At 34.9% G+C, this 26,361-nt stretch overlaps 1 protein-coding gene across 2 annotated transcripts; it reads left to right on the forward strand.

The window, feature by feature from the left end:
* The first annotated feature begins 1,496 nt into the window (after positions 1 to 1,496).
* LOC136202234 (formin-like protein 13) lies at positions 1,497 to 13,609 on the forward strand. 2 transcript variants are annotated; one of them, XR_010674365.1, is made up of 17 exons: positions 1,497 to 1,848; positions 2,415 to 3,106; positions 5,216 to 5,437; positions 5,548 to 7,016; positions 7,099 to 7,222; positions 7,429 to 7,500; positions 7,790 to 7,888; positions 8,016 to 8,057; positions 8,349 to 8,429; positions 8,518 to 8,568; positions 8,971 to 9,052; positions 9,211 to 9,305; positions 11,061 to 11,132; positions 11,239 to 11,350; positions 12,276 to 12,344; positions 12,426 to 12,492; positions 12,882 to 12,954. XR_010674365.1 is itself a non-coding variant. In XM_065992736.1 (17 exons), the coding sequence occupies exons 1-17, from the start codon at positions 1,776 to 1,778 to the stop codon at positions 13,052 to 13,054; spliced, it is 3,600 nt and encodes a 1,199-aa protein (XP_065848808.1). In that variant the 5' UTR covers positions 1,499 to 1,775; the 3' UTR covers positions 13,055 to 13,609. The 2 variants fall into 2 exon arrangements, 1 of the variants encoding a protein (XP_065848808.1); XM_065992736.1 differs by having other exon boundaries at positions 1,499 to 1,848; positions 11,239 to 11,355; positions 12,882 to 13,609.
* Positions 13,610 to 26,361: the final 12,752 nt, after the last annotated feature.

The following is a 26,361-nucleotide window of genomic DNA, read 5'->3' on the forward strand; positions in this document are numbered from 1 at the left end:
AAAAGACAAATAAAAAAGAAAACATGGATAAGATAGCGAGAGGTATAGAACCTGGGTAACAACAGAAATGAATCTGAAAGATGAAACTATAACAACTATTGTTTAATAAAAATAAAACAACAACATAATTGAGAACAAAATAACTACAACATATGAACAAAGTAGAATATTTACCTTCAGAAATATAATACTATCTATCGTGACCAATGAATATAATGGTGAAATACTATCTATCATGCTTTATATAGAAATTTATTTGTGACTTTTGGATTTCCTTTGCTTTGTGTTTTTTCATCTTCTCGTAACTCTTGCTTTCTTTTATTATTTTAATTAATAGGCTAGTAATTATTTAATATATTATAAATATAAATTTGTTATTTTCAATTAATTAAATATTTATTTTTAATTAATTAAATATTTTTAATCTGATTTTTTACTACGTTGACAACTCATCAAAAAGACCTCTAAAACACTTCTTCTTATTTCTCTCTGCTTCCGTAATTATATATAGTATAGATATTATAAATATAAATTTGTTATTTTATAAATATAAATTTGTTATTTTTAATTAATTAAATATTTATTTTTAATTAATTACATATTTTTAATCTGATTTTTTACTACGTTGACAACTCATCAAAAAGACATCTAAAACACTTCTTCTCATTTCTCTCTGCTTCCGTAATTATATATAGTATAGATTTATACTAAAATTAAACTAAAATTATAAAATTACACTAAATTACTAAAATTTTAAATGATATAAATTTTTATAAAAAAACAATGTGGGCGTAAGGGAATCACGCCCGAACCACTGGTCGGGCGTATGAACATCACGCCATATCAGTGGTGCGGGCGTATGAGCATCACGTCCGACCAGTGGTTCGGGCGTATGCGTATCATGCCCTACCACTGGTGCGAGCATGTGGCTATCACGCCCGCACCACTGGTCGGGCGTGATACTCATACGCCCGAACCGCAGATCGGGCGTGATTCTCATACGCCCGACTGCGATTCCGGCGAATTTATAAAAACCCCCCACAGATTCATTTCGATCTAAAAATCAACGAAATAAAGCGGTAAATCTTACCACTTTAGCTTTTCCTTTACGGTTTATGTCACCATCCATGATTCGGTTCACTAATTTGTCCGGATTTGAGCAAAAATCGTATAGGGTTCTTGAGAGGTTTTAGGTTTTTTCAAATTTAGTGCAAAGGATAGTTCGGTCCATTCACGAGGTTAGAAGTATAAATTAGTGGCTAGGTTTAGTAACCCACAGTAAAAAAAAAAAAAATGTTATATCTTCATCATGGGTTAATTTGAGTATCTATAACTAAAAGAACTGAACTATTGATTTGGGCTAACTTGAAGCGCCAGACCCTTTGTTCGTGTAAAAAGAAGTCTTCAACCAATGAGGGAAACGTGTCAATTTTCTCGTAATAGAAAACAATAAGTTTACGGAAACGCCCCCGTGCATCAGCTCAAAAGTCGGTCGTTAATGGCGTCCACGTCATCATGAAACCCGCCAGTTTGGTGAGAAGGAAAATTCCGCAAACAGAGAGCGAGAGAGAGATTTCAGACACTGTTAACAAACAAACAAACAAAAATCCAATCACTTCATTGTGATTCTTGATCTACAACCCAAGTTGCAGCTTTCTCACAGAAACTAAGATTATTATCTTTTCTGAACGAAAAAATTCAATTTCAACTAGTCTATCCGTCGTTTTCGAGCTCATACAATTGTTATTTATTGGAGATAGAAGAAGAAAAAGAAGATGGCGTTGTTTCGGAAATTATTCTACAAGAAGCCACCTGATGGATTGCTCGAGATCTGTGAGCGAGTTTACGGTCCGTTCTTTTATTTTCATTTTCATTTTGTTAATTTGAATTGGAATTTCGTGGTTCTTCATTTTGTTTTTATGTTATTTTGTTTTTGAGTTGAGATATAATTTAGTTCAATCATCAAGTGTTGAAGTACATTCATTTCTCTTTTCTAGTGGGTATGTGATGAAAGCAAACAAAACCGAGAGGGGAGGAAATGCCATGCAATTCAGTTGTATGCTTTTCAATAATGGTTTAAATAGAATCACCTTTGGATGCTTTTTCGATAATGGTTGAATAGAATCACCATTAAGTTACTTCGTTGTCCTTTTTGCAGAATAGTTGATAGTCCCTACCATAATTGTATGATTGAAAAGGACTATCATGTTTTTGTTGGATTTTACTCTTTTTCTTGTATTACTGAACCTTTACAAAGGTGAATTTTCAGTATAACTTTGAAACTCATAATCCTATTTTTATTGGCACTTTAGGTCTTAAATTTGAAAAAAGCTCTAGCTTCCTTTCATTTGGTGCAAACTAGCAAGTTAACCTGTAATTTTATAACTGACAACCTCCTTTTTGTGTAAATGTAGTCTTTGATTACTGCTTTACCAACGATGCTTGGCAAGAACAAAACTATAAAACCTATATGGGTGGTATTATTGGTCAACTTAAAGAACATTTCCCAGATGCTTCATTCTTGGGGTTTAATTTTCATGAGGAACAGACACAAAGCCAGCTTGCTGATATTCTTTCTGAATATGATATGACCATTATGGAGTACCCTTGGCAATATGAAGGTTGCCCTCTGCTCAAAATGGAAGTGATCCACCATTTTCTAAAATCAGGCGAAAGTTGGCTTTCACTTGGACAAAATAATCTTCTCCTAATGCATTGTGAACGGGTTGGTTGGCCGGTTCTAGCTTTAATGCTTGCAGCACTATTGATTTATAGGAACCAGTACAGTGGAGAGCACAAAACTCTTGACATGATCTACAGACAAGCTCCTCGTGACCTCTTACAGTTGCTTTCTCCAGTGAACCCTATCCCTTCTCAGTTGAGGTATCTACAGTATGTTTCAAGAAGGAATGTGGCTTCAGAATGGCCACCGTTGGATCGAGGTCTCACATTGGATTGTGTTATCATTAGATTTATTCCTGATTTTGATGGACAAGGGGGTTGTCGTCCGGTATTTCGAATGTATGGACATGGTGTTTCACATCAAGCTTCGAATCTACCATGTTTATCTCCTAGGAAAATCAAACCTGTCCGCACTTATAAGCAGGTAATTTCATACGGACTTCACTTTGGTGCTATTTCATTTGCATTGTATATGCCACCATTGTTAATTTTGGTAACCTTTAGAGAGAGTCTAACTTGACATATCTTACTTGTTCCTATATTTCAGACCGCAGCATCGAATTAAGGGTGAACGTGGCCCCTAAGTTGGCAGTCAGGATCAATTTAGCCCATTTTACAAATTTTAGGTATCAACTCAGCCCTTAAGTTGGCAATATTTGACAAATTTTACAAATTTTAGGTATTAAAACTGATTGTATTTTTGGCTAATTTGTCAAATAGTGCCAACTTGGGGGCTGAGTTGATACCTAAAATTCAATTTGGGTTAAATTGAATGATCCTTGCTGCCAATTTTAGGGGCCATTGTGACCCTTAATTCGTGTAACGTTTGCTTTACCTGTCACTTTTGGAGTTGATATTAGGTTGGGCTACATTGTATGGTTTAGGGTGGTTTCTAAAACGGAGCTTAGATAGGACATGAATGACAATGGAAAAAATGGACATCAATAGACTCATAACTAAGAATTTCAGGCAAACTTGCTAAAAACCAAGGTAGCTTTTAGCTGTGTGAATCTCTGCTTCTAACACAGCAAGATAAACTGCCTCGTCATTGAAATTGAGGAACCTTTAATATCACGATGGAGACGGATCATCCACAATGCTTCATAATAAGGAAAAGTCTTGCTTTTAAGGTGTTTAAAGTCCTAGTTGGTTTTGCTGTTGTCATATTTAACTTCCATTTGAACAAAATGGGAAGAATGTCTTAGTATAGTTGATATAGTTTTTTTTTTTTTTTTGAAATGTATACTGAGACTTGATCTCAGGGGCTCCTGATTGCTCTAGATTACTGCTGATCATTTCAACATAGGCAAATTAGTTTTGATACTTCTAAACCGATGAATCATGACAAAGTTATTTTCAAATAACATGTCTTTGTTTTTTTAACCCTTTTTAAACATTTATAGCTTGCTAGATTCTATGATTATTAGAATATTTACTTTGTCCGTCGAACTTCCAATAATAAAGGAATCCTAATAGTATTAAGAGGATTGAATCATCTTCGTTGTTGGCATTTTGGGGTTTTCTTCAATTTATTTGAGAAGATGTAAGAGATTCTGTAACCCCCTCACTAGATTTAGGACATATGAATTCATTCATTCATTCATTTAAGTCCTAACTCAATTAACCAATCGTTACATCTTAACGATACACTAATCTTCTACTAATCGCATTATGCATATGAAACTTCTACTGACAATGAGATGAATCTAAAATGTATGTATTCAATTATGAAAACATATATGAATGTGGGAAGACTCATATGTTAGGGTTTTAGGGATGTTATAGATTCGGTGTCCTTTTGGTTCTTCTGGCCCTTCAAATTTTTCCTTTATCCGCTTCTCTTTCATGATGATTCTTTCACTTGGTCAATATATATAGATTATGCTTGAGAAAAAGGGATTTTATATTTATAAATTCTCCAATAAGGTGAATGCTGATGTTCAGCTGCAAAAAAAAAAAAAGAAAAAGGCTTTCCCTCCTGATTAATATGTATGTTCTGTAAGCATAGTAAATCTCTTTCTAATTTGTTTATGCATTGTGACTGGAGCAACATCAATAATTTCTTCTAATTACCTAGTATTTTTCAGAAGTATTTGGTATGTTAGAATCTTTAGAGAATTTCATTGATTATCAATGCAGAGGGTTTGCATATAGAAGAGAAGCCAAATAGGGATGAGCAAAATTGAACCAGAAACCGAAAACCGACTTGAACCGAACTGAATCAATTAACAATACAAAGCCAAAAAACGGTTAAAATTAACGTGAACTTTTTGTTAGTTGCTACAAGAGGAAGCGAAGTGCCTATCCACATGACAGAAAGAGGTATGTGGATTTGAGATTCATTTTGAGGGATTCTATTAATAGTGATCTTAATTTAGCTGTGCTTTATCATTCCTATGAATTCCAATACAATAGAGAAGATTTGGTTTTAATTGTTCACTGAAAGATCATAGTGCTTCTGTTTTTATCTCTGATGATGCATTTTCTTCAATAAGCTCCTACAAGTTATATGATTCTCGAATCCTTTTTTCAGGCAGAAAGCGAACTAATTAAAGTTGACATCAACTGTCATGTTCAAGGTGATGTTGTGCTTGAGTGTATTACCTTCAATGATGACATGGAACACGAAAAGATGATGTTTCGAGCTGCATTTAACACAGCTTTTATTAGGTCAAACATCTTGATACTCAACCGCGATGAAATTGACATACCGTGGGATGCTAAGAACCAATTTCCAAAGGACTTTAGAGCAGAGGTAATTCTTAGCCTTAGGCAACTTTCTATTATTGTTTGTTTTCCTTGTTCTTTTCTGTTGCATGCATCCATTTTTTTTTTCTCTAACTTAAGTGTATTATCTGGGTCAAGATTCTTTTCTCAGAGATGAATGCTACTGATTCCATTGTTAAAGTAGATTTCAATGATTATGAGGCAAAGGAAGGTCTGCCAGTGGAAGCATTTGCTAAAGTTCATGAGATCTTTAGTCCTTTTGATTGGTGCAATTCTAATCCTGATTTGGCACTGAATATGCTTCAGCAAATAAGTGAGTCAAACACTGTCCAGGAGCATTCCGACACCAATTTGCAACAGACCGCACAATTTATCTCTCAAAGCCTTCGAAGGGAGGAACCAGATCTTCAAGAGAACAAGAAGGTGGTGGCCTTTGATACTGGCAAAAAGAGCTCCATCTCGTCAGCAGAAAAGTTTGATCATGTACATTCACTAAAATCATCTTCTGGTGCTTCTGTGTATGACGAGACTGTGCAGAAATACTTGAAATCTAGCCTTCAAAGTCCCAATCAATCAGATCCAATATCTAAACAGCAACCTCAGTCATTGCTAGATTCTGGTCATAAACCTCTATCACATGTTGATGATTCGGAATCTAGAGCTGCTGCATATCAGACAGTAGCAGCTTCACCTGGAACTGATTCCTTGGAGCAACCTCTCATGAAGTCTAGCACCTCGGTAACTCTTCCACCTTCACCACCTCCTATCGATCAACTTTCAGTTTCAAAACCGGTAGATGCTTCATTCAAAAAAAAGATTCAGGACATCCCCAAAGCGACTTCTGATACTACCTCAACATTACCTCACCCTCCCTCATCTCCTATACCTCCACCAATGCCTCCTTTGAGGGATAACCAAACCGTCGAATCTGTATCTCCGATTCCATCACGTACTCCCACTCCACCTTTAAGGGAGAACGGAAAAACTAGTGGACATCTTCCACCTCTTCCTACCCCACTTCTAAATGAGAATAGTAAAACTTGCGTTGGACCTCCTCCCCCTCCACCACCTCCATACACCTCTTCTACTCCATCTCTACCTCCTTCACCACCACCTCCATCCACCTCTTCTTCTGCTCCATCAGCACCCCCTCCCCCACCACCTCCATCCACCTCCTCTTCTGCTCCATCTGTACCCCCTCTCCCACCACCTCCATCCACCTCGTCTTCTGCTCCATCTGCTCCATCTGCACTCCCACCCCCACCACCTCCATCCACCTCCTCTTCTGCTCCATCTGCACCCCCACCCCCTCCATCCACCTCCTCTTCTGCTCCATCTGCACCCCCACCCCCTCCATCCACCTCCTCTTCTGCTCCATCTGCACCCGCTCCTCCCATGCCTTTTGGTAAATCTCAACTTTCAACACCTGCGCCACCATCTCCTTCACTACCATCTATTTCTTCTAGTGCAAAGGGCCGCTTACCTCGGAATTTAGGTACAAGGAGCCAGCAAGCTAAAAAGCTAAAGCCTTTGCATTGGCTGAAGTTAACAAGAGCTGTTCAAGGAAGCTTATGGGCAGAGACACAAAAATCTGGGGAACCGTCTAAGTAATGTGTAGTTTATATCATTTATTGGAATTTTTTTTCAACAGTCTAGTTCTTTTACGCATTTTCTGTTCATCACTTCTAGGGCTGCAGAGATTGACATGTCTGAGCTCGAGAATCTTTTTTCAGCATCAGCTTCAAATTTAGATCATGGGAGAAAGTTGAGCACCCAAAGCTCACGGGGACCTAAAGTTGAAAGAGTGCAACTGGTATTCTTATTTGCAAATTGCAAATCCATATGCATATGCATTTGCATCTGCAATTGATTTTTCTTTTTTCTTTTTATATATATATATATATATATATACACGCACACATATAAGCTCAATATGTGGGCATTTGTGTTTGACTTGTGTGGATTTACCAATTTCAGTACGTATTACTGTAGCCATTACTTGATATTATTTCATTTCAGATTGACCACAGACGAGCATATAATTGTGAAATAATGCTTTCAAAGGTGAAAGTACCGCTGAATGAATTGACGGTAAGCTAAATTTAGCATTTAGAATTTGCTATTATGTCATTTCTTTCACCATTTTCATTATGGATAAGCCATATATTATTACTTTAGCCACCTGTAGTCATTACTTGATATTATTGCATGGAATCTTCTTGTGAATATTATTATGTGCATGGACATTCTTAGAGCATATTCTAGAGCTTAAATAATATTATAGATAGTTTTTTTTTTTTGCTTACTATCAGATTTATCTTGAATGAAAATAGAAATATGTTCTTGAATCTTAATCCTCAATTTAACCTATGGTTTTCAGAGGTTTGTGCTTGCCCTTGAGGATTCAGTATTAGATATTGATCAGGTTGAAAACCTCATAAAGTTCTGTCCAACAAAAGAAGAGATAGAACTACTTAAGGTAAACTGAACTATTTAGTATTGTGCTCTATTCAGTTTGATCGTTAGCTAATTGCTACTGTTAGTGCCATCTAGATGATACTACTATCTATTTGAGTTATGCTTTCTTTTTTCCCATTCTGTTTCAGAATTACACAGGAGAAAAGGAAAAGTTGGGAAAATGTGAACAGGTATGTAGAATTCAATATCTGCTACAACATTACATTACATGCAGTAATATGTTTGATGCTTGAATTGAAACTGTTTTCAAGTATTCTAGACATCAGATATTGGAAATCAATTCCGCCACTAATCCTCCTATAATATAGCTTCCCCATTTTATAAGGATTGACTCAAATTGAGAAATATCCATTAGAAACTGCAAAAACAGATACAAAGTTGAGATGAATGCTTAAAAGTTAAAATAATCTGAGTATATTGGATTTATTTTGGATTAATAAGTTTATGGATCTCTGTGGCAGTTTTTCACAGAGTTGATGCAAGTACCAAGAATAGAATCTAAACTTAGAGTCTTCTCATTCAAGATGCAGTTTCTTACTCAGGTAAGAAATGGATTCTCTTACCTGCTGGGTGATACTTTTCCAGTTTTGCCTTAAGTACAAGTTCTGTCATTTTTATGTTTCTATCTAGATCTCTGACCTTAGAAGAAGTCTGAATGTGGTGAACTGTGCAACAGAAGAGGCAAGTTGCTCTCTCTCTCACTCTTCTTTGCTTTCTGATATAAGGGTCAATTTTGCCCCTAAGTTATTGGAGAAGATTAGTTTTACTCTTTATCTTACAAAATGGCTCATTGTTGCCCCTATTGTGGCAACCCTAGCTCAATTGTACCCTTTTCCAATTGATTCCATCAGAAAATTTGTCGTTAGTTACTGTCTAAATGATTTGTTGGTACTTTCATTGGTATTTACTTGGAAAATGGTATAATTGAGTTAGAAGTTCTACCATGAGGCAACATTGGGCTGTTTTGCACGATAAAATGATTTCCCCCAATAAGCGTAGGGATATATTTGACCCTTAACCTTTCCTTTTACGACTTCGGTAGGTATTAAAATATTTGCATCATGCTGCCACTGCTCTTAGCAGATAAGGAGTTCCGAGAAGTTGAAAAGAATCATGCAGACTATTCTTTCACTCGGAAACGCTTTAAATCAAGGAACTGCTAGGGGTAAGTCAAAATTTTGATGACACTTTATGATAATATACCAAGATCAAGCACTTGCTTTATACTTTATTCCGCATGCATCTGCATTAGAAAAGAAGCTGCACTAGAAAAGAGAAGGCCCGTGATTGAGTGGTAATTTCTTTTTCTTTTTTTTTATATAGGCGCTGCTATTGGATTCAGGTTGGACAGCCTTCTGAAACTAACTGATACACGGGCAAGGAACAACAAGATGACTCTCATGCATTATCTTTGTAAGGTACAAATTGTTACTTGATGAACTAAATGTAAACACAAGATGGTTCCTAGACGGGTTTGGATCCTCTCAAGTTGGCTTTGAACTTGAGAGGTGATGTTTGATAAATCTCAACCATTTAATGCAAAAATGAATGCTTGAGATTTAATTAAATGATAAATGAATAACCAATTTCCAAAATGTAAACATTGAATTTCATATATTCATTTTGCATTTGATGATTGCGATTATAAAGTGATTTCTCAAATTCAAAGCCAACTTGAGATCCTTATCCTTTTCAGTCACGCATACACACATCTCAAGAAGAAGTCAACCATGACTAGACATCCCGAGTAGGCAAGCAGACACATCCATATAGAAAGTGTAGTTCAAACATGTGGATCTATAAATGGATATTGAACTAGTTATTTATTTTTATTTTTTTTCCGTTTTCACCATCCACTTGATTCTAAATTCGAGCTAGTATGGACCATCACAAGAAGGGATAAGCTCTTCGAGGCAATTGTTTTCACCATACATAAGCCCTCCAATTAACAGTTTGTTAGATTGTACAATAATGACCTTCATATGTGCATTGCATCTTTTCTAAAAGGCATTATGGAAGATAAAAAAAAAAACTAAATAAATGAATAAAATCAAAATTTTGAGGAGTAATGATTTCCTATGAGCCAGATATGGCTCTAAATATATATAAAAACGCGTTTAACAGTCCAAGTCCTACTGGCCTAATTTACTTTTGGGCACAAACCACTTGGACAAGTAATTATTAATAGTTGGCATAGGTTATATGAACCCTTATATCCTCTTCTCTTACCAACATGGCCCAAATCATGACAATAAAGTAGGTAAAGCCTCAGTAAGTTGTAAAGGAAGGTCCAACATAGAGGTGAGAAAACAGGACGGATTGGTTTGGATTAAGTCATTGTGAGTTGTAATGTTTTTCAGTGGGCTCAGATCACTCATGTTCATATCATGAAAGATTTCAGGTTGAATTTGTGTTTAGTCAGTCTTTTAAATTTGTTTTTTTTTCAAATTTTTAGGGTAATTTTTTCCCCCTAAATTTGTATGTGTATATTTAAGCAATAATATTCATAAATAGTACATAATTTAGTTGCAGAATGAATTCTAATTCTTAAACTCATGTAAAATTGGAAATATGTTCATTCCATTCCCTTCTATGATCTTTTTCACTGTTTTTTGTTATGTTTTGATTTTGGAAGCCGTCCTGTTTTTAGTGATAATGGGCAGATGAGTAGGAGTTCTGCAAGAAAATTAATCTTGTGCTAATGCTCAAAAGACATGATACTTATTACTCCCTTCATTCTCAAATAAGTGTCGTTTTAGATAATTGTTTTTGTTCTTTTTTAAGTGTCGTTTTCGTTTTTCAATAAAATTTAGTATAGTTTTTTGGTCTAAGCATTTAAATTTTGTCTTGATTTATGTGTTTTTTGAGCTTTCAAAGTTTCTTCTCCAATCATTATAGGAGAGAGAATTTTTATTTAGTTAATCCATGTAAATTTATTAATTTAAGTGCATCTTAATTGTATTTCTTAATTTGTGTGAAAATTCTAGAATGACACTTATTTGAGAATGGAGGGAGTATTTTCTTATGAGATCTTGTTTACTGAATATGAAACTTTTGTCATCGAATTTCAAGAGGTTCAAACAGCATTTTCTGTTTCTATCTACTTAGATGTTTGCAATCATGGTAATTCTGATTAATGTACTGCATTGTACTTTTTTGTTTATATGCTATAGGTGCTTGCTGACAAACTACCAGAACTTCTAGATTTTTCTAAAGAGCTTGCTAATTTGGAACCTGCAGCAAGGGTATTATTTTTATTTGTTTCTTTTTATACGATGGTGGTTTATATATATATACACACACATATGGAAAGCTAGTATTCTTTGACTGATATGTATGTTTTCCACCTAGATACAATTGAAAATTATGGCAGAGGAAATGCAAGCTATTAGTAAAGGATTGGAAAAAACTGTACAGGAACTCTCCACCTCTGAAAGCGATGGTCCCATATCAGTGAATTTTTGTAAGGTATTTAACTTTATTATTTGATAGTTCATCCCATGCTTATGAGATGTCTACTAATGCTTGTCAACTGTTATTCGCTTGTTTGCTAAAGCTTATATATACTAGGATATCTTTTAAGGTTTTTACACATAGATTAAGAAAGTTATTAAAGTATTTTCATTATACTTATAATTTTTTTTTTTTTGGAATATAAAGCACTTTGTTAATTTTATTGTAATAAAAATTAAACAATGATAGATTTGGAAAAAATTATTAAATGTTCTCATGATGTTTTTTAAATGACATATTTTGGAATGAAAGCATTTTTCTAGAAAGACAAGTCTTTCGAAAACAAAGGGAATAGTAGTAAGCAGTTGTTCAACTTGTATAAATGTTCAGGGAGTATAATTCCTTTAGCAGAAAGGACTTAGGTCAATATATTCACCCCAAGAAACTAAGTATTGGTATTGTATGGACTATGGAGTAATAAAAAATATGTAGGGAATTCTTGAAAAATCTTATTTGAGCAGCTACCATAAAGAATTTGAAATGCAAACTCCTTTGGTATGTGTCTAAGATAGTGTATCATATCATTATCATTGTCAGTTAGCAGATGTTAGAAATAGTAAAAACAAATCTTGGAGTCTAATCTATCCCTTAGGAGTTTGGGTTACAAGGTTTCTGAGCCTCTTATACCAAAAGGCATAGAGTTCGAGTCCTGGCATTATTCATTGATTAATTTCCAGCACAAGGTGGAGATAATTTATTGTTGCACATGCTTCAAGCCTAAAGGAAATTTGAGGCCCGGGATATGTTTGAGATAAAAAAATTTATTGGTGGAGTCTTACCGATCAGCTTAAGTTCTTTGGCAGTAAATAATGCATGCATCCAGGTGTTTGCTATTGATTTGTTTTACTCATGTTATCTATCTTCAAATATTTCAGATTTTGAAGGAGTTCCTTCGTTTTGCTGAAGCTGAAGTGAGATCCTTGGCTTCTTTATATTCTGGAGTGGTACATTGTTTTTATTTCCTCTAATTACTATCTGATTTTGTAGTGTATTATATTATATTATGTAACACTTGTAGTTTACAGGGTAGAAATGTAGATGCATTGATTCTTTATTTTGGAGAAGATCCGGCACGTTGTCCATTTGAACAAGGTATTAACTAGTTGAATCAATTTATTTATTTGTTTTGCTTCAATGAGTTTGCTCATTTCATCCTGTACGTCAGCACCTAATTCTCCCAGTTTTTTGTGCAAGGATTAAAGGATCCTGAGGCCTTAGAACTTTGTTGTTTTTACATGTCTTTTTATTTTTAAACATTGAGGCCTTGATATTTTATTTTTACACATTCAGCCCTTATTTATCATTTATAAACCTATGGATTGAATCCCTATCCTAATTGAGCCCTTTGATTAAAGTGTAGGTTTATTAATGATCAAGGGCTCAAATGTGTGAAAATACAAAAATCAGGGGCTCAATGTGTAAAAACAGCTTAGGGGCCTCAGGATGGTAATTCTTTATCTACTAACAAATGTATTATGCAGTTGTTTCAACTCTAGTAAACTTTGTGAGAGTATTCAACAAATCACACGTTGAAAATTGCAAGCAAATTGAGATAGAAATGAAGAAAACAGCAGAAAGTGATAAATCAAAAATAAGCAAAAAGGATGTACAAAGCTTGGTGCCTACACCAGTTAAGAGTGGCAGCATCAAGTGATTAACTGTTTAAAAATCATATATATTCTCCTTTAAGAAGAAGTGCAGCAAAGAACAGTCATGTACATCAAGCCGGAAATGTAGATATGCAATTGATTTTTTTCTTCTGAAAGGTATGCCTATAATCCCATTTTCCTAACATGCATTTAATAGAAAATGAGAATGAAATTTTTCTTGGAGCTCTCTCCCACATTCAGTTTTTCTCTTGTTGTGAATCTATACTTTTATGCATAAAAAAGTTTCCTTTACTGTGTATATATCAATCTTTAAGCAGGAAATTAAGCTTCCAATTTGCAATAGCTATCTTCAGGGGTAAAATTTATAGCAATATGGTTGAAATTTTGTATTGGTTAGTTGCTATTTAACTTTTACATTGGAAGGATGAAATTGGTCATTATTTATACAAGTTATCTCCTTGAAATAATTAGTTAAGTTCATTCTATTGAAATTGTATTTATTGTACTTGTCTTACTAACAACAATCACATGTTGAGAATGGGAATTCAGACTTGTATTGTTTTCTTTTATTTGAGGCGGACTTGGAAATTCAGCTCCAATTAGTGTTTGTAATCCTATATCATTTTTATATAATTCTATTCTTAATCATAAGAGGAAATTACAGTAAAACCCTCTGTTAATTGACCAAAATATGGACATTCAGTTCAGCAATTGTAGCGAAGTCTAATGAAAGAGATTGGTTGATGTGAATTGTGGTTTTTGTTTGTGTCTGATTATCTGCATGTCTAGGTATTGATCTTATTTTTATCCTCTTCATCCATTAACACTGGTATGTCTGTCTCTTCACATAATCTTAACATTTACAAGACCATTACTATTTTTTCGTCGACGGATAGAAAAGGCTCTTGGAGATCAATTTGTTGTATTTTTTTTGAAAGCGTATTTTTGTATTTTTTATTTGTTAATAAATAAATTATTATATAAATGCAATTAAAATATATATTATACTATCTAGAAATAATAATCTAAAATGATTTAATATAGAAAAACATATATATTTGTAACAATATCAATGAAACAATTCAAACAAGTAAAAAATAATGTCCGTAAGTAATATAATTCATAAAAATTTATAAAATGTTTTTAAAGTTTTAAATTATATAATGGAAACAAGTAAAATATATAAAAATATTGAACAAAATTCGCAAAGGTAAAAAATTGTTTTGGTCTGATCGTTGTTTAGGCACCGTAAATGTGGCAAAAAAATGGTCAGGATAAATTGAGTCCAGTCATGTGGTAGGTCTGAGTGGTCATACTATTCTAATTGTTAGACAAGTGGCGTTGAATTATAAGGTGAAAGATGGAGCTAACAAGCGATGGGAAAACTCTGAATAACTTGTCCTAGGAATGTGTTCGGCCTATAATGTGATAATAGGGTAGGTACACCATTCTTGTTAGAATCTAAGGCATATTATCAATTAGATATGTACCACCGCATATCTTAATAGATGTGCTATAGCAAAATGAAACCAACAAGTAGGCCAATGAATGTATATGGAAGAGGTGGATGAGGAGAGATATGAACCTACAAATATTGAGCCTATAAAGGAAGTTGAAATACTAGAGTGGGAGTGTGAAGAGCTCTCTGTACAACTAAGAACCGAATGTAAAAGAGGAAGTATTGAGAATCCTCATTGAAGAATTAGAAACGTTCGCCTTGGTAAACAAAAGACATCAAAGGAGTGGATCTCGAGGTCTCAAAAAAGAGAAAAGACATGATAAGAAGGCCATGGTTGCTACTTGGAGCGATAGTGACGAAACACCGTCCTCTGAGAATGAAGCTACTGAAACTACCAATATTTGCTTCATGGTTATCGATACAGAAGAACCCAGAGTACAGTAAAACCTCTATATAGGAATACGTTTGGGATCGGACAATTTGTATAACAATTGGGAGGTTATTCTTATATAGAGTTTGGTACCCAAAAAAAAAATCTAACACTTAAAGTTTATAAATTTAACAACAATAAGAACTTTCTAATTGGAAGAGTTTTGAGTTTAGTTTAATAAAACAAATTAATGTTTAGCATATCAAGTCTACGAGTTTTATTTCCAATACCTAAAGAATTGGAAGAGTTTTGAGTTTAGTTTCCAATACATAAAGAAAAGAGTTTTATGGGAAAATGGTAAGAATTTATAGTTAAAGTTGGAATTTGTGTGCCAACTCATATTTAATCTCAATAATTTTTAAAATTTTTAATAAATTTTGTTTAAATCCTTAATACATATATACATTATTTACATAATTATTCCTATATAGAGGTATAGTTTCTAAAGGTGGGACTTGGATTATGTATAACAATTAACATTTGGGAGGTTATTCTTATTTATAACCGGCCCAAGTTGGGACCGAAATTTTTTATAACAAATTGGAGGTTATTCTTATATAGAGTATTCCTATATAGAGGTTTTACTGTATTAAGGTTGTTGAGTCATCCAACACCTCCGATGAAAAAGAACCTGATCAGAACACTGAAGTAAGTCCTGTATCTATATTTCAGGAAGAAATGATTAATGCTATGTGTGATCTTTATTCATTAACGAAAAATGTAACAAAATATCCGAGCATTAAATAGAAGGGGTGATGAGATTGAAGAGATTAAACTTGGAGATATCTAATAACTTCTTCAGCACAATACTCGTCAAGATGAGAATCTCAAAACGACGATGAAGTTTGTCACTCAAGTCTATGAGGAAAATAAATCCCTCAGAAAAGACATCACATCAATTTAGAGTCACTTAGTGACTCAGAAAAGATATAACCACCATCACCAGTACTCTGGAAGCAAAGCTCCCGGTAGGAAAGGATGGAAACCAAGATCAGAAGTTATGCCATGATACTGAAATGTGTTGGCATAAAAATGGTTATTACAATCAATATGATGAACAACTTGTTAGAACTAACACAAGAGGATCAAAAAAGACTTAGATACCTAAGAAGAAATAATCATTTTGCAGGTTAGCTTAAGATGTGCTCAAGAGTAAAAAATGTGGTACATTGACAGCGCATGATCAACACATATGACAGATGATGAAACTTAATTCATCATACTAGAGCTTAAACAAAGTGGAAACGTAAGTTTCAGAGACAATAAGAAAGGAAAGATGTTGGGCTCTAGATCCATCAGAACCAACCAATCCATCTATTGACAATGTCTCCCTAGTCAGAGGTCTGAAGTATAACCTACTGAGCGTGGCTCAGCTCTACGACAAAGGCAGAAAGGTCATCTTCGAACCTCTAGATGTCAAATCATAGATAATAAGACAAACACTCTAATCCTTACTGCTCCTAGGATAGATAATGTCTTTATGTTTAATCTGGAAAACAAGTTTTCAAAAGAAATATGTTTAGTCTCAAAGGAAGAAAATTTATGGATATGGCACAAAAGACTTGGTCATGTAAGCATGGACCTTCTGGCAAAATTAGCAAGAAATCAACTTGTTGAAGGACTGCAAACCTTAAAATTTGAAAAAGATCATTTGTGCAATGCTTGTAGATCAGGAAAACAAACAAGAAAATCTTTCAAAAGCAAAAATCTTATTTCAACCAAACATCCATTAGAACTACTACATCTAGATCTCTTTGGCCCTGTCCAGTCTCTAAATCTGGGTGGAAGAAGATACCCATTAGCTGTAGTAGATGGCTATTCTCGATACACACGGGTCATCTTTCTCAATAGCAATGACGAAACATTCGAGACATTCTCAGCACTCTGTAAGAGGATTGAGAATGAGAAGGAATTAAAAATAGCTCATATCAGAAGCGATAATGGTGGAGAATTCAGAAACCAACTGTTTGATGAATTCTGTGAAACTAGAGGCATTGACCATAATTTCTCTACTCCTAGAACTCCTCAACAAATAGGGTAGTTGAAAGGAATAACAAAATTATGGTTGAAATGGCCAGGACAATGCTTAATGAAAATAAGCTTCCGAAGTATTTCTAGGAAGAAGCTGTTAACACAACTTGCTATATTCTCAATAGGGCTCTAGTCAAACCTATTATGAAAAAGACTCTTTATGAACTATGGAAAGGGTGAAAGACTAAGATAGGATGCTTCTGAGGTTTTGGTTGCAAATGCTTTATACTAAATACTAAAGATGATCTTGCCAAATTTGATTCAAAAGCTATAGGATTTCAGTAAATAACTCTTATATTAGAAGAATCAGTACATGTCGAGTTCCCTATTACGATTGGAGTGCATCAAGGTTCTGCACTAAGCCCATTTCTTTTTGCCATCGTTATGGATGAAATAACGAGTTCACTTCAAGATGGTATACCATGATTCATGTTGTTTGCAGATGATATTGTGTTGGTTGATGAGACGAAAGAAGGTGTGGAGAGGAATTTGGAACTATGGAGACAAACTTTAGAATCTAGAGGCTTTAAGTTGAGCCAAAGTAAGACAGAATATTTGGAGTGTAAGTTTAGCAACGATAGAAGTAGGGAGGCAGGGACAATCACCCTAGATGGGAGAGTTATTCAGGCCTCGGAGTGATTCCGGTATTTAGGATCTATTATCCAAACGGATGGAGAAGTAGATGGGGATGTTGCTCATAGGATTAAATCTGGTTGGGGGAAGTGGAAGAGTGCTACGGGTTTCCTTTATGATCCCGGCATGCCTAATAGATTGAAGGGAAAATTCTACCGCACGACAATCAGACCAGCATTGTTATATGGTACGGAGTGTTGGGCAGTGAAACACTGTCACATTCATAAGATGTCGGTGGCGGAGATGCATAAGTTGAGATGGATGTGTGGTCATACGAGAAAAGATAGGGTAAGTAATGAAACAATTAGGACAAAAGTAGGGGTTACATCTATTGAGAGTAAAATGAGGGAAAACCGATTAAGGTGGTTTGGCCATGTAAGACGAAGAGCGCTTGATGCGCCAATGAGGAGGACTGAAGAGTGGCAAAGGGATGTAGTGGTGAGGGGTAGGGGTAGACCTAAGCAAACTTGGAGAAGGGTGATCGAGAGTGATATGAGTTTATTAAAGATTGAGGAGAATATGGTAGTGGATAGGACAGAGTGGAGGGAGAGAATTTGTGTCGCTGACACAACTTGATTGCACGGTTTCATATGATGGTTCATGTTAGCCGACCTCGAATCATTTCGGGACTAAGGCTTAGTTGTTATTGTTGTTGAGTAAATGTCGAGTTCAATGAGACTAACCCTGCAGAGAAGTCTAGCAAATATTCAGAAGAAGAATGAGCCTCAACACCCACTGAAGAAATTCAGGCTGCTGAACCAAGTTCAGTCGGAGCTTTTGAAGGTAAAATTGAATCAGAAATTATATTTGCTGACGATAATTTATATGCAGATATTGTAGAAACACAAGTAGCTGAAGACATTGATCTTTCGAGAGAAGTGAGAATCCCTGGAGGACACTCTGAGGGAAATATCATCGATGCTGTCGAGAACAACATAATGACTAGAGGTCAACTAAGAAGACTTCTGAGTAATGTTGCATTCGTCTCTATTCTGGAACTAAAGAATTTTTCAGAAGTAGAGAACGATGAATACTGGATGATCGCAATGCAAGAAGAGCTCGGTCAATTCAAAAGAAATGATGTATGGGACTTAGTGCCCAACCCAAAGGATAAGAAGACTGTCGGAACCAGATGGGTAAATTAGATGGAGGAGGAAACGTCATCAAAAACAAGGCAAGGCTTGTAGCCCAACGGTACAACCAACAAGAAGGTATTGACCATGGAGAAACATTTGCTCCAGTAACAAGGTTAGAAGCTACTCAAATCCTTTGTGCATTTGCGAGTTATATGAATTTTAAACTATTCCAAATGGATGTTAAAAGTGTATTTCTTAATGGATTCATAAACGAAGAGGTTTATGTAAATCAATCTCATGGATTTGAAGATGCCAAGCTTCCGAACCACGTCTATAAACTTAAGAAGGCTTTGTATGGTCTGAAACAAGCACCGCGCGCTTGGTAGGAACGTTTGGCAAACTTCCTTCTGACGAGAAAGTTTGTCACAGGCAAAGCTGATACAACCTTATTCATTACGAGAAAGGGAAAAAGCACCCTATTAGCACAAATCTATGTTGATGACGTGATTTTTGGTGCTACTGATGAATCTTTGTGTAGAGAATTTAGTAAACAGATGCAAAACGAATTTGAAATGCCCATGATGGGAGAACTTAACTTCTTTCTTGGACTACAAATCAAACAAGGGAATAATGGGATATTCATTAGTCAAGCTAAATATGCAAAACAGATACTGAAGAAATTTGACATAGAGCATTGCAAGTCAATCTCCACACATGTGAGCACATATATGGTACTTTCAGTAGATGAGTCTGGTAAGTTAGTAGACATCAAATTATACAGAGGTATAATTGGCCCCTTACTCTATCTCGTTGCTAGTAGACCTGATATTCAATTCTCAGTATGCTACTGTGCAAGATATCAATCTAACCATAAGGAATCACACTATATACTTGTGAAAAGAATCCTTGGATATTTGCAAAGTTCTATGAATGTAGGCCTATAGTATCCCAATACCTCTGAGTTCATTCTTCCGGGATACACAAATGCTGACTATAGACAATACAAGCTGGAACAAAAAAAAACATACTTCTAGAGGATGTCACTTTCTCGGAAGCAGTTTGGTCTTATGGTTCAGTAAAAAGCAATCCTTAGTGGCTCTGTCAACCACAGAAGCAGAGTACATTGCTGTTGGAAGCTTTGTTGCCCAAGTCCTCTAGATAAAGCAACAACTTGTAGATTTTGGAGTCAAATCTTAAACGATTGATGTCATGTGTGACAACAAGAGTGTTATTGACCTCTCAAAGAATCCAATCCAACACAGCAAGATGAAGCATGTTAGCATACGCCATCACTTTATTAGAGATCATGTCCTTAAAGGAGAAATCAAATTGATCTATGTACCCTCAGAAGCCCATCTTGCCGATATCTTCACTAAGCCTCTGGTAAGAGAACAATTCAGCACTCTGAGAGAAGCAATAAACACGCTCAGAACTAATTATTTGATTGCCATTGATCCCCTTCAGTAGTTCTGATTGCCACGTATGCACTCTGAGAGAAGCAATAAACACGCTCAAAACTAATTATCTGATATTGCTACGTGTTACTTCTGAATGAATGCCATGTCTCTAGTTTAACATGTGCATTAAAGGCTAGTTAACGACTATAATTAGGTAATTATGATGTTGTCATAACTCTGACGCAAGAAACTAGGTCATAATTCTAACGCTTTTTCCTGTCTAATCCATCTTGTAATTTTCATACACATGAGCGCTTTACTAAATGGCATTCGCTTGATGCAGGTTGGGTTAATGTGAATTGTTATGGTGCTAGCAAGGGTAATCCAGGACTAGCTTCAACTAGGGGTCTTATACATGATTTTTTTGGTCGTTGGTTAGGGGGTTTCTTAGTTAATTTGGGAGTGTGTTCTTCAGTCTCAGCGGAGCTGTAGGACTTTTTCTTGGTCTCCGATCGGCATGGGATAAGGGCTACACGAAAGTGATCTTAGAACTTGACTCTCTAATTGCATTAAATTATATGTTTGGGACCTCCAATGCGTATCATCCCCACGCTTGGATTATCAAGCAATGCTGAGAGTTCAAGCATAAAGGTTGAGAGTTGGTTTTTAAGCATTCTCTTAGAAAAGGGAATCAGACTGCTGACTAGTTGGCGAATTCCACATGATCTTTTACGTTGGACTTTCACGAGTATGAAATGCCTCTTACAGGCTTCCAGAGCATTCTCTTAGATGATTGGATGGGTACTTCTATGTCGAACATTCTTTTGCTTAGCTTTTCTGTCTTCCTTTTCTTTTTTGTTTTGTTTGGGCGTTTAGCCTTTACGTGTAACAAAACAAAATACAAATTTTCCAACACATATTGTTGGACAAAAATGAATAAAATTATGAAATTAATTTAAATAACAACAAACACTTCAATGTTTGAATATTCATGTCCGTTTCTGAATAGTCATGTCTGCCTTTATACACCCGTGTTCGTTCGTGAACATACATGTCTTTTCGAGTTTTATTTATACAGAATGAAATTGCCAAATTTATAGACTAGATACTAGAAAAGGTGTTGAAAAAAAGGATTCTTTGGAATTTTCCGCTCTCTATCTGTTTATATTGTTCTTGTTCTTCCGTTAGAGTTCGCTTGCTTAATCTCTTATATCTTAGAAGACGATTGTCAATAACGAAATCTCTTTTAAGAAGAATACTAATACAGATCCCAAATTTAAATCACATCTAATATAATCATCAAATTAACATATCATCTCCCCCAAAATGCAATATTTTCATTGTGGCACATCATTCAATAAGTAACTACGTTGTCACCGAAAACTAATCAAATTCCTTTTTTTTTTTTGTTATAACTGTGGAACATATATGTTGTATTTATATTTTTCCTTAAAATTTAGCCATGGGGCCCTATTAATTATCAAATGGCAGAAAAGTGTCCGTCTTGCATGTGAGATCGCCTCGGATTTGGTGTTCACGTAGACATAAAGAGAAAGCTTCAACTCAAAGAATAAATACATTTTTTTACTTTCACACCCACTAATCATTTGCTCAACCATTTTTATCTTTTCACTTTTCACTTTTCATTTTCCTTACGAGTATTCAATATTCGATTGCCACGTTTCAGGGCCGGCCTTAGATATAGGTCCGTAGTACACCAGCTTAGAGTCCAGAACTGGAAGGGGTCTAAATTTTTTTAGCTTTATATATGAAATTTAATTTTTTAATATAAATAGTAATAAAATTATATAGGAGTGACTATCTCTTTCCGCAACCCAATTAATAAAAAAATTAAAAGGCTTATTTTGTTATGTATAATTTCTTTTTATTATTAAAGGAGTTCTTATTACTTATATTATCTAGGGCCCCTAAATTGTCAGGACCGGCCCTATGCACGTTAATGCCCATCATTTTACCAAAGGTCAAATTTATATATATATATATATCGAACTTACTCAAATTTATATATAAATCGAACTTACTCAAATTTTTTCTTCTTTTATATATATATATCATTTGAATGGTCCAAAACCAACTTTTACATACCAATGTAAGATTTATTAAAATTGAACTAGATTTAGACTTTAAAAATAAGCTTGAGTCGTTTTGAACAAACTTAAAGAAATTTATCGCTTATTATATATTAGGGGGTGTTCGGATGCTCCTTTTCATGCTCATGTTTGCCTTTCAATTCGAAATGGAGAGTTTTAGATGTTTGGTTAGTGACATTCCTGTTTGCCTTTTACACTTGAAAAGTTGCATTAGGTTTTTGGTTAGTGACCTCCTGTTTGCTTTTTACACCTGAAAAGCAGCCTTTTATAAAAACAGAGAATCTCTGCTTTTTGGAAAAGCAGCTTTTTCCAACAGCAAATCGTAACAGCAAACAATAACTAGCTACAGCAAGCAGCAACAGCAAATTGTAACAACAAACAGCAACAGCCAGGGGCGGAACCAGAGGGGCTCAAGCCCCGGCAGGCGGCCCGAGAATTGAGAATTTTTTTTAGTAATGGTGTCCGATAATATTTTGAAGAGAATTATATTTACTCTATGTAGAATTATTTCAATGTTTAAAGATGGATGAGATGGTTAAGAATGCTTATTTTTATTTGAGAGGTCCTATATTTGATTTCTTTCAACCTCATTTTTTAAAAAAAAGTTTTTATTTATTTTTATTTTATTTTTCAATAATTATAAAAACATGTTACCATTATTAATTAATTTAAATGGACTCTTTATTTTTATTTTTATTTTGATAACACTTTTGAATTCATTTTTAATATGTCTTTACCTTAAAAAAAAGTAGACATGTTTAATATTCATTTTATTATGTCTTTACCGTTAAAAAAAAGTAAACATGTTTAATTTTCTATTAGTTCAATACTAGTTTCCAAAAAATGATAATATTTTTACAGTTTTAATGCGTTGGAGGCTAAAAAAATTTTGTCCAGCCCTAACGGGCTGGTCTTTGAAAATTTACCGTGAACCGCACAGTTAATTTTGATTTTTTTTTAACATTTTGAAACTTTTTTTACTGATATGTTTGAGCCCTGGGTCATCCGGGGTCCTGGTTCCGCCACTAGCAACAGCAAACAGTAGGTAAAACAAATGAACCCTTAATCAAGTTAGATTTGTAATTAATTATAAACTCAATGAGTTAATTTACCACTTTGAATCTTAATTTGTTGGAAACAGAAGTCTGAAACCATCTATATTAAAGATGGTTATGGTGGCCGGAGGGGCATGGATTGATTTGAAAAGCCAACAACGATTATAAGAGGAGCAGCAGCAGTGACGAATGCATGATTACTCGGTTGGAGGGCTAATTTTACACGTGCGTTCGCAAAAAAAAAAAAAAAATTGCTAAATCGAACTTGCTCAATTTTTTTTTGTATATATGCGTGTTATAATTTGAGTGGTCAAGAACCAATTTTTAAGTATTAATGCACAATTTCTCAAAATTAAGCTAGATTTTGTTTAAAATTCCTAACATGTAAAAAAAATTGGATTTAAGGAGGGGCGAACAGGTAAAAAAATTTAAAAAATTCATTTGAGAGAAGCTACCAGGCCAACAAAATCAATAATTTGGATTTAAGGAGGGCCTAACAGGGAAAAAAAATTAGAAATTTGGATTTAGGAAGTACCTAATAAGCCCAAAATATTACAATTTTAAATTTTGGACAAACCTAACACGTAATAGGTCATCTTAGGGGAACTAATTCAACATTCCGTTAATTTTTTCTTTTTTTTTTTGAGAAAGGGAAACCGAAACTATCCGGGATCAAAGTGGTTCCGACGACCGGAAGGATCCCTTGTCTACGCCCCTGGAGGGGCCTAACCCTCTCCAGACTCCACTTTATCTATGTCCCTATGCCGAATCCAAGCTAGCGTTTAAAATTGGCTTAACACATCATTTGCCCCCTGAACTTGTCCAAAATGGTTGATTGGCCTCCTGAACTTTCAAAGTGTCTCGATAGCTCCCTGAACTTACATAAAATGTTCAGTTAGCCTCGTAAACTTGCATAAAACGTAATCAATTGATCATTCGGTTGCAAAAAAAACTAAGTTAAATGCGAAAAATATATTGCACGCATCTTAAAAAAAGTAAAACAATCAAGATCGGGGGTATTACGGTTGTAATATTAGAGATACAAGGTTTATAGTTGAGTAAGTAATAACTTCATTTTTACTCTATTCTTGAATTAAGTAATAACATTCTAAGACACATGGAATACATCTTCCGCATTTAACTTATTTTTTTGCAACCGAGTGATCAGGGGGCTAACTGAACATTTTATGCAAGTTCAAGGAGTTATCGAGACACTTTGAAAGTTCAGGAGGCTAATCAACCATTTTGGACAAGTTGAGGGGGCAAATGATGTGTTAAGCCTTTAAAATTTGTTTCAATATAATTTTGAAGTCCCTCTATCAAGGAGAGTGAAGGAGAAAAAGAAGGATGGCTGTGAAAGTTTCAATTATTGAGTTATTATTGTTTTCATATTATATCAAGAGTAAAGTAAAAAATAAAATCTAGGTGCTTTCAATTTTTGTCAAACTGGTAATTGAATTATTATTTTCAAATAGGGACTGAGGTTTTCGTCTGCGATCAGAAGATGATTGAGGTTTTTCGCTTTAATAAAGATAATGACTTCAAAATTAAAATGAGTGTTCTCAAAATTGAAAAATTCAAAGACTTGATGATATTGTAAATAACTGCAATTCTTCTACTTTTTAATTTTGAGGTTATTTAGGTGTTATTTGGTAATGAGAGAAAGTAAATGTTTAGAGAGAAAAATTCGGAAAATGATGATTTTGGAAAATAAACAATTTGGTTCCATAATAAATATGATACTAAACAACTTTAATTCTTAGAATTTTCCATTATGAGGTCGTTAATGATTATTTTATTATGTTAAACTAAACGATCATCGTTTTTAGTAAAACGAAAACCTCAATCTTTATTTGGACAAAAAAGATGAGGTAGCGGTTTGATAAAAAATGAAAGCAGAGTGGGTTTTTCTTTTACTTTACCATTATATCAACTATCATGTTATTTTTAAATGAGTCCACCTAATTCAATTCCATTTTTTTTTATCATAATTATGTCAACCAACGGTAAACGTTGTTGTCGTGTGACCAAAAGGTTACAAGTTCGAGTCTTAGGAGCGGCCTCTTGCCAAATAAATTGACAGGGGAAGGCTTGCCCCCAGTACACCCTTGTGGTGGGACCCCTCCCCGGACCCTCGCTCAGCGGGGACGTGTAGTGCGACCGGGCCGCCCTTTTTTTATCATAATTATGTCAACCTAATCGGGTTAGTGATTTTATATTGTGTTTTTTGGATCGCTTTGTGCGGTCAGTTGAATGGGATGTCATGTTCCCTAATACCATTATCTACCACTTAGCCCAGGTAAGCTCTGATCACTCCCCTATCCTACTCGATTCAAACGGTTTAAGAACTAAGGGTCGCCGTCCTTTTCGTTTCGAAGCTATGTGGGCAAAGCAAGATGAATGTAATTTTTTTTTTATTAAAGATGATTGGCGTCGTGATGGGACCTCTGATCCCAATGTCGTCTTATCTAAGATATCTGAATGTGGTTGGGATCTATCAAAATTAATCATGAAGTTTTTGGGAATGTGGGGGATCAGCCTACGAAATCTAACAGACCGGTTAGCCACTCTACAAGCCCTTGCCCCAAATGCTCAGTTGGACAAGGAAATCTCATGTATCTCCCAAAGAATCATAGTTATCCAAGAGAAAGAAGAGGTCATGTGGAAACAACGCTCTAGGAATATGTGGCTTGGAGAGGGGGACAAGAACACTAAGTTCTTCAATGCAAAAGCAAATTCTAGAAGGAAAAGCAACTGCCTCTACCGGCTACAGAATAAAAATGGAGTTTGGTGCGACAAAGAAGATGAGATAGAGGATATAATTATCTCTTTTTATGATGAGCTATTCACCTCCTCCAATCCGGATTGCCCAGAAAACCTACTTGAGGCCATTCAGAGTAGGCTACAACCTGAAGACATCAACGATCTCTCCATCCCATTTTGCAAAGAAGAAATCAAAGCTGCACTTGATCAGATGCATCCTCTCAAAGCCATTGGTCCAGACGGTATGCTTGCTATGTTCTTTTTATCTTACTGGGATATTGTGGGGGAGGAGGTAAGTTTTGAAACACCTTTCCACATGATTTTGATTTGACAAAATTATTTAAATTAATCCATGATTAAGAGGCAATTAAATTTAAGTGATTTGATTTAATTGTA

This window comes from Euphorbia lathyris, chromosome 8 (genome assembly GCF_963576675.1).
Source record: "Euphorbia lathyris chromosome 8, ddEupLath1.1, whole genome shotgun sequence".
Classification (NCBI taxonomy): domain Eukaryota; kingdom Viridiplantae; phylum Streptophyta; class Magnoliopsida; order Malpighiales; family Euphorbiaceae; genus Euphorbia; species Euphorbia lathyris.

What these genes read in the sequence shown, in the direction of transcription:
- LOC136202234 (XM_065992736.1), top strand. Translation starts at nt 1,776, where the DNA reads ATGGCGTTGTTTCGGAAATTATTCTACAAGAAGCCACCTGATGGATTG. An exon ending in CAAAGGACTTTAGAGCAGAG is followed by an intron (nt 5,438 to 5,547) that starts GTAATTCTTAGC and finishes ATCTGGGTCAAG; the next exon opens with ATTCTTTTCTCAGAGATGAA. An exon ending in TACCGCTGAATGAATTGACG is followed by an intron (nt 7,501 to 7,789) that starts GTAAGCTAAATT and finishes TATGGTTTTCAG; the next exon opens with AGGTTTGTGCTTGCCCTTGA.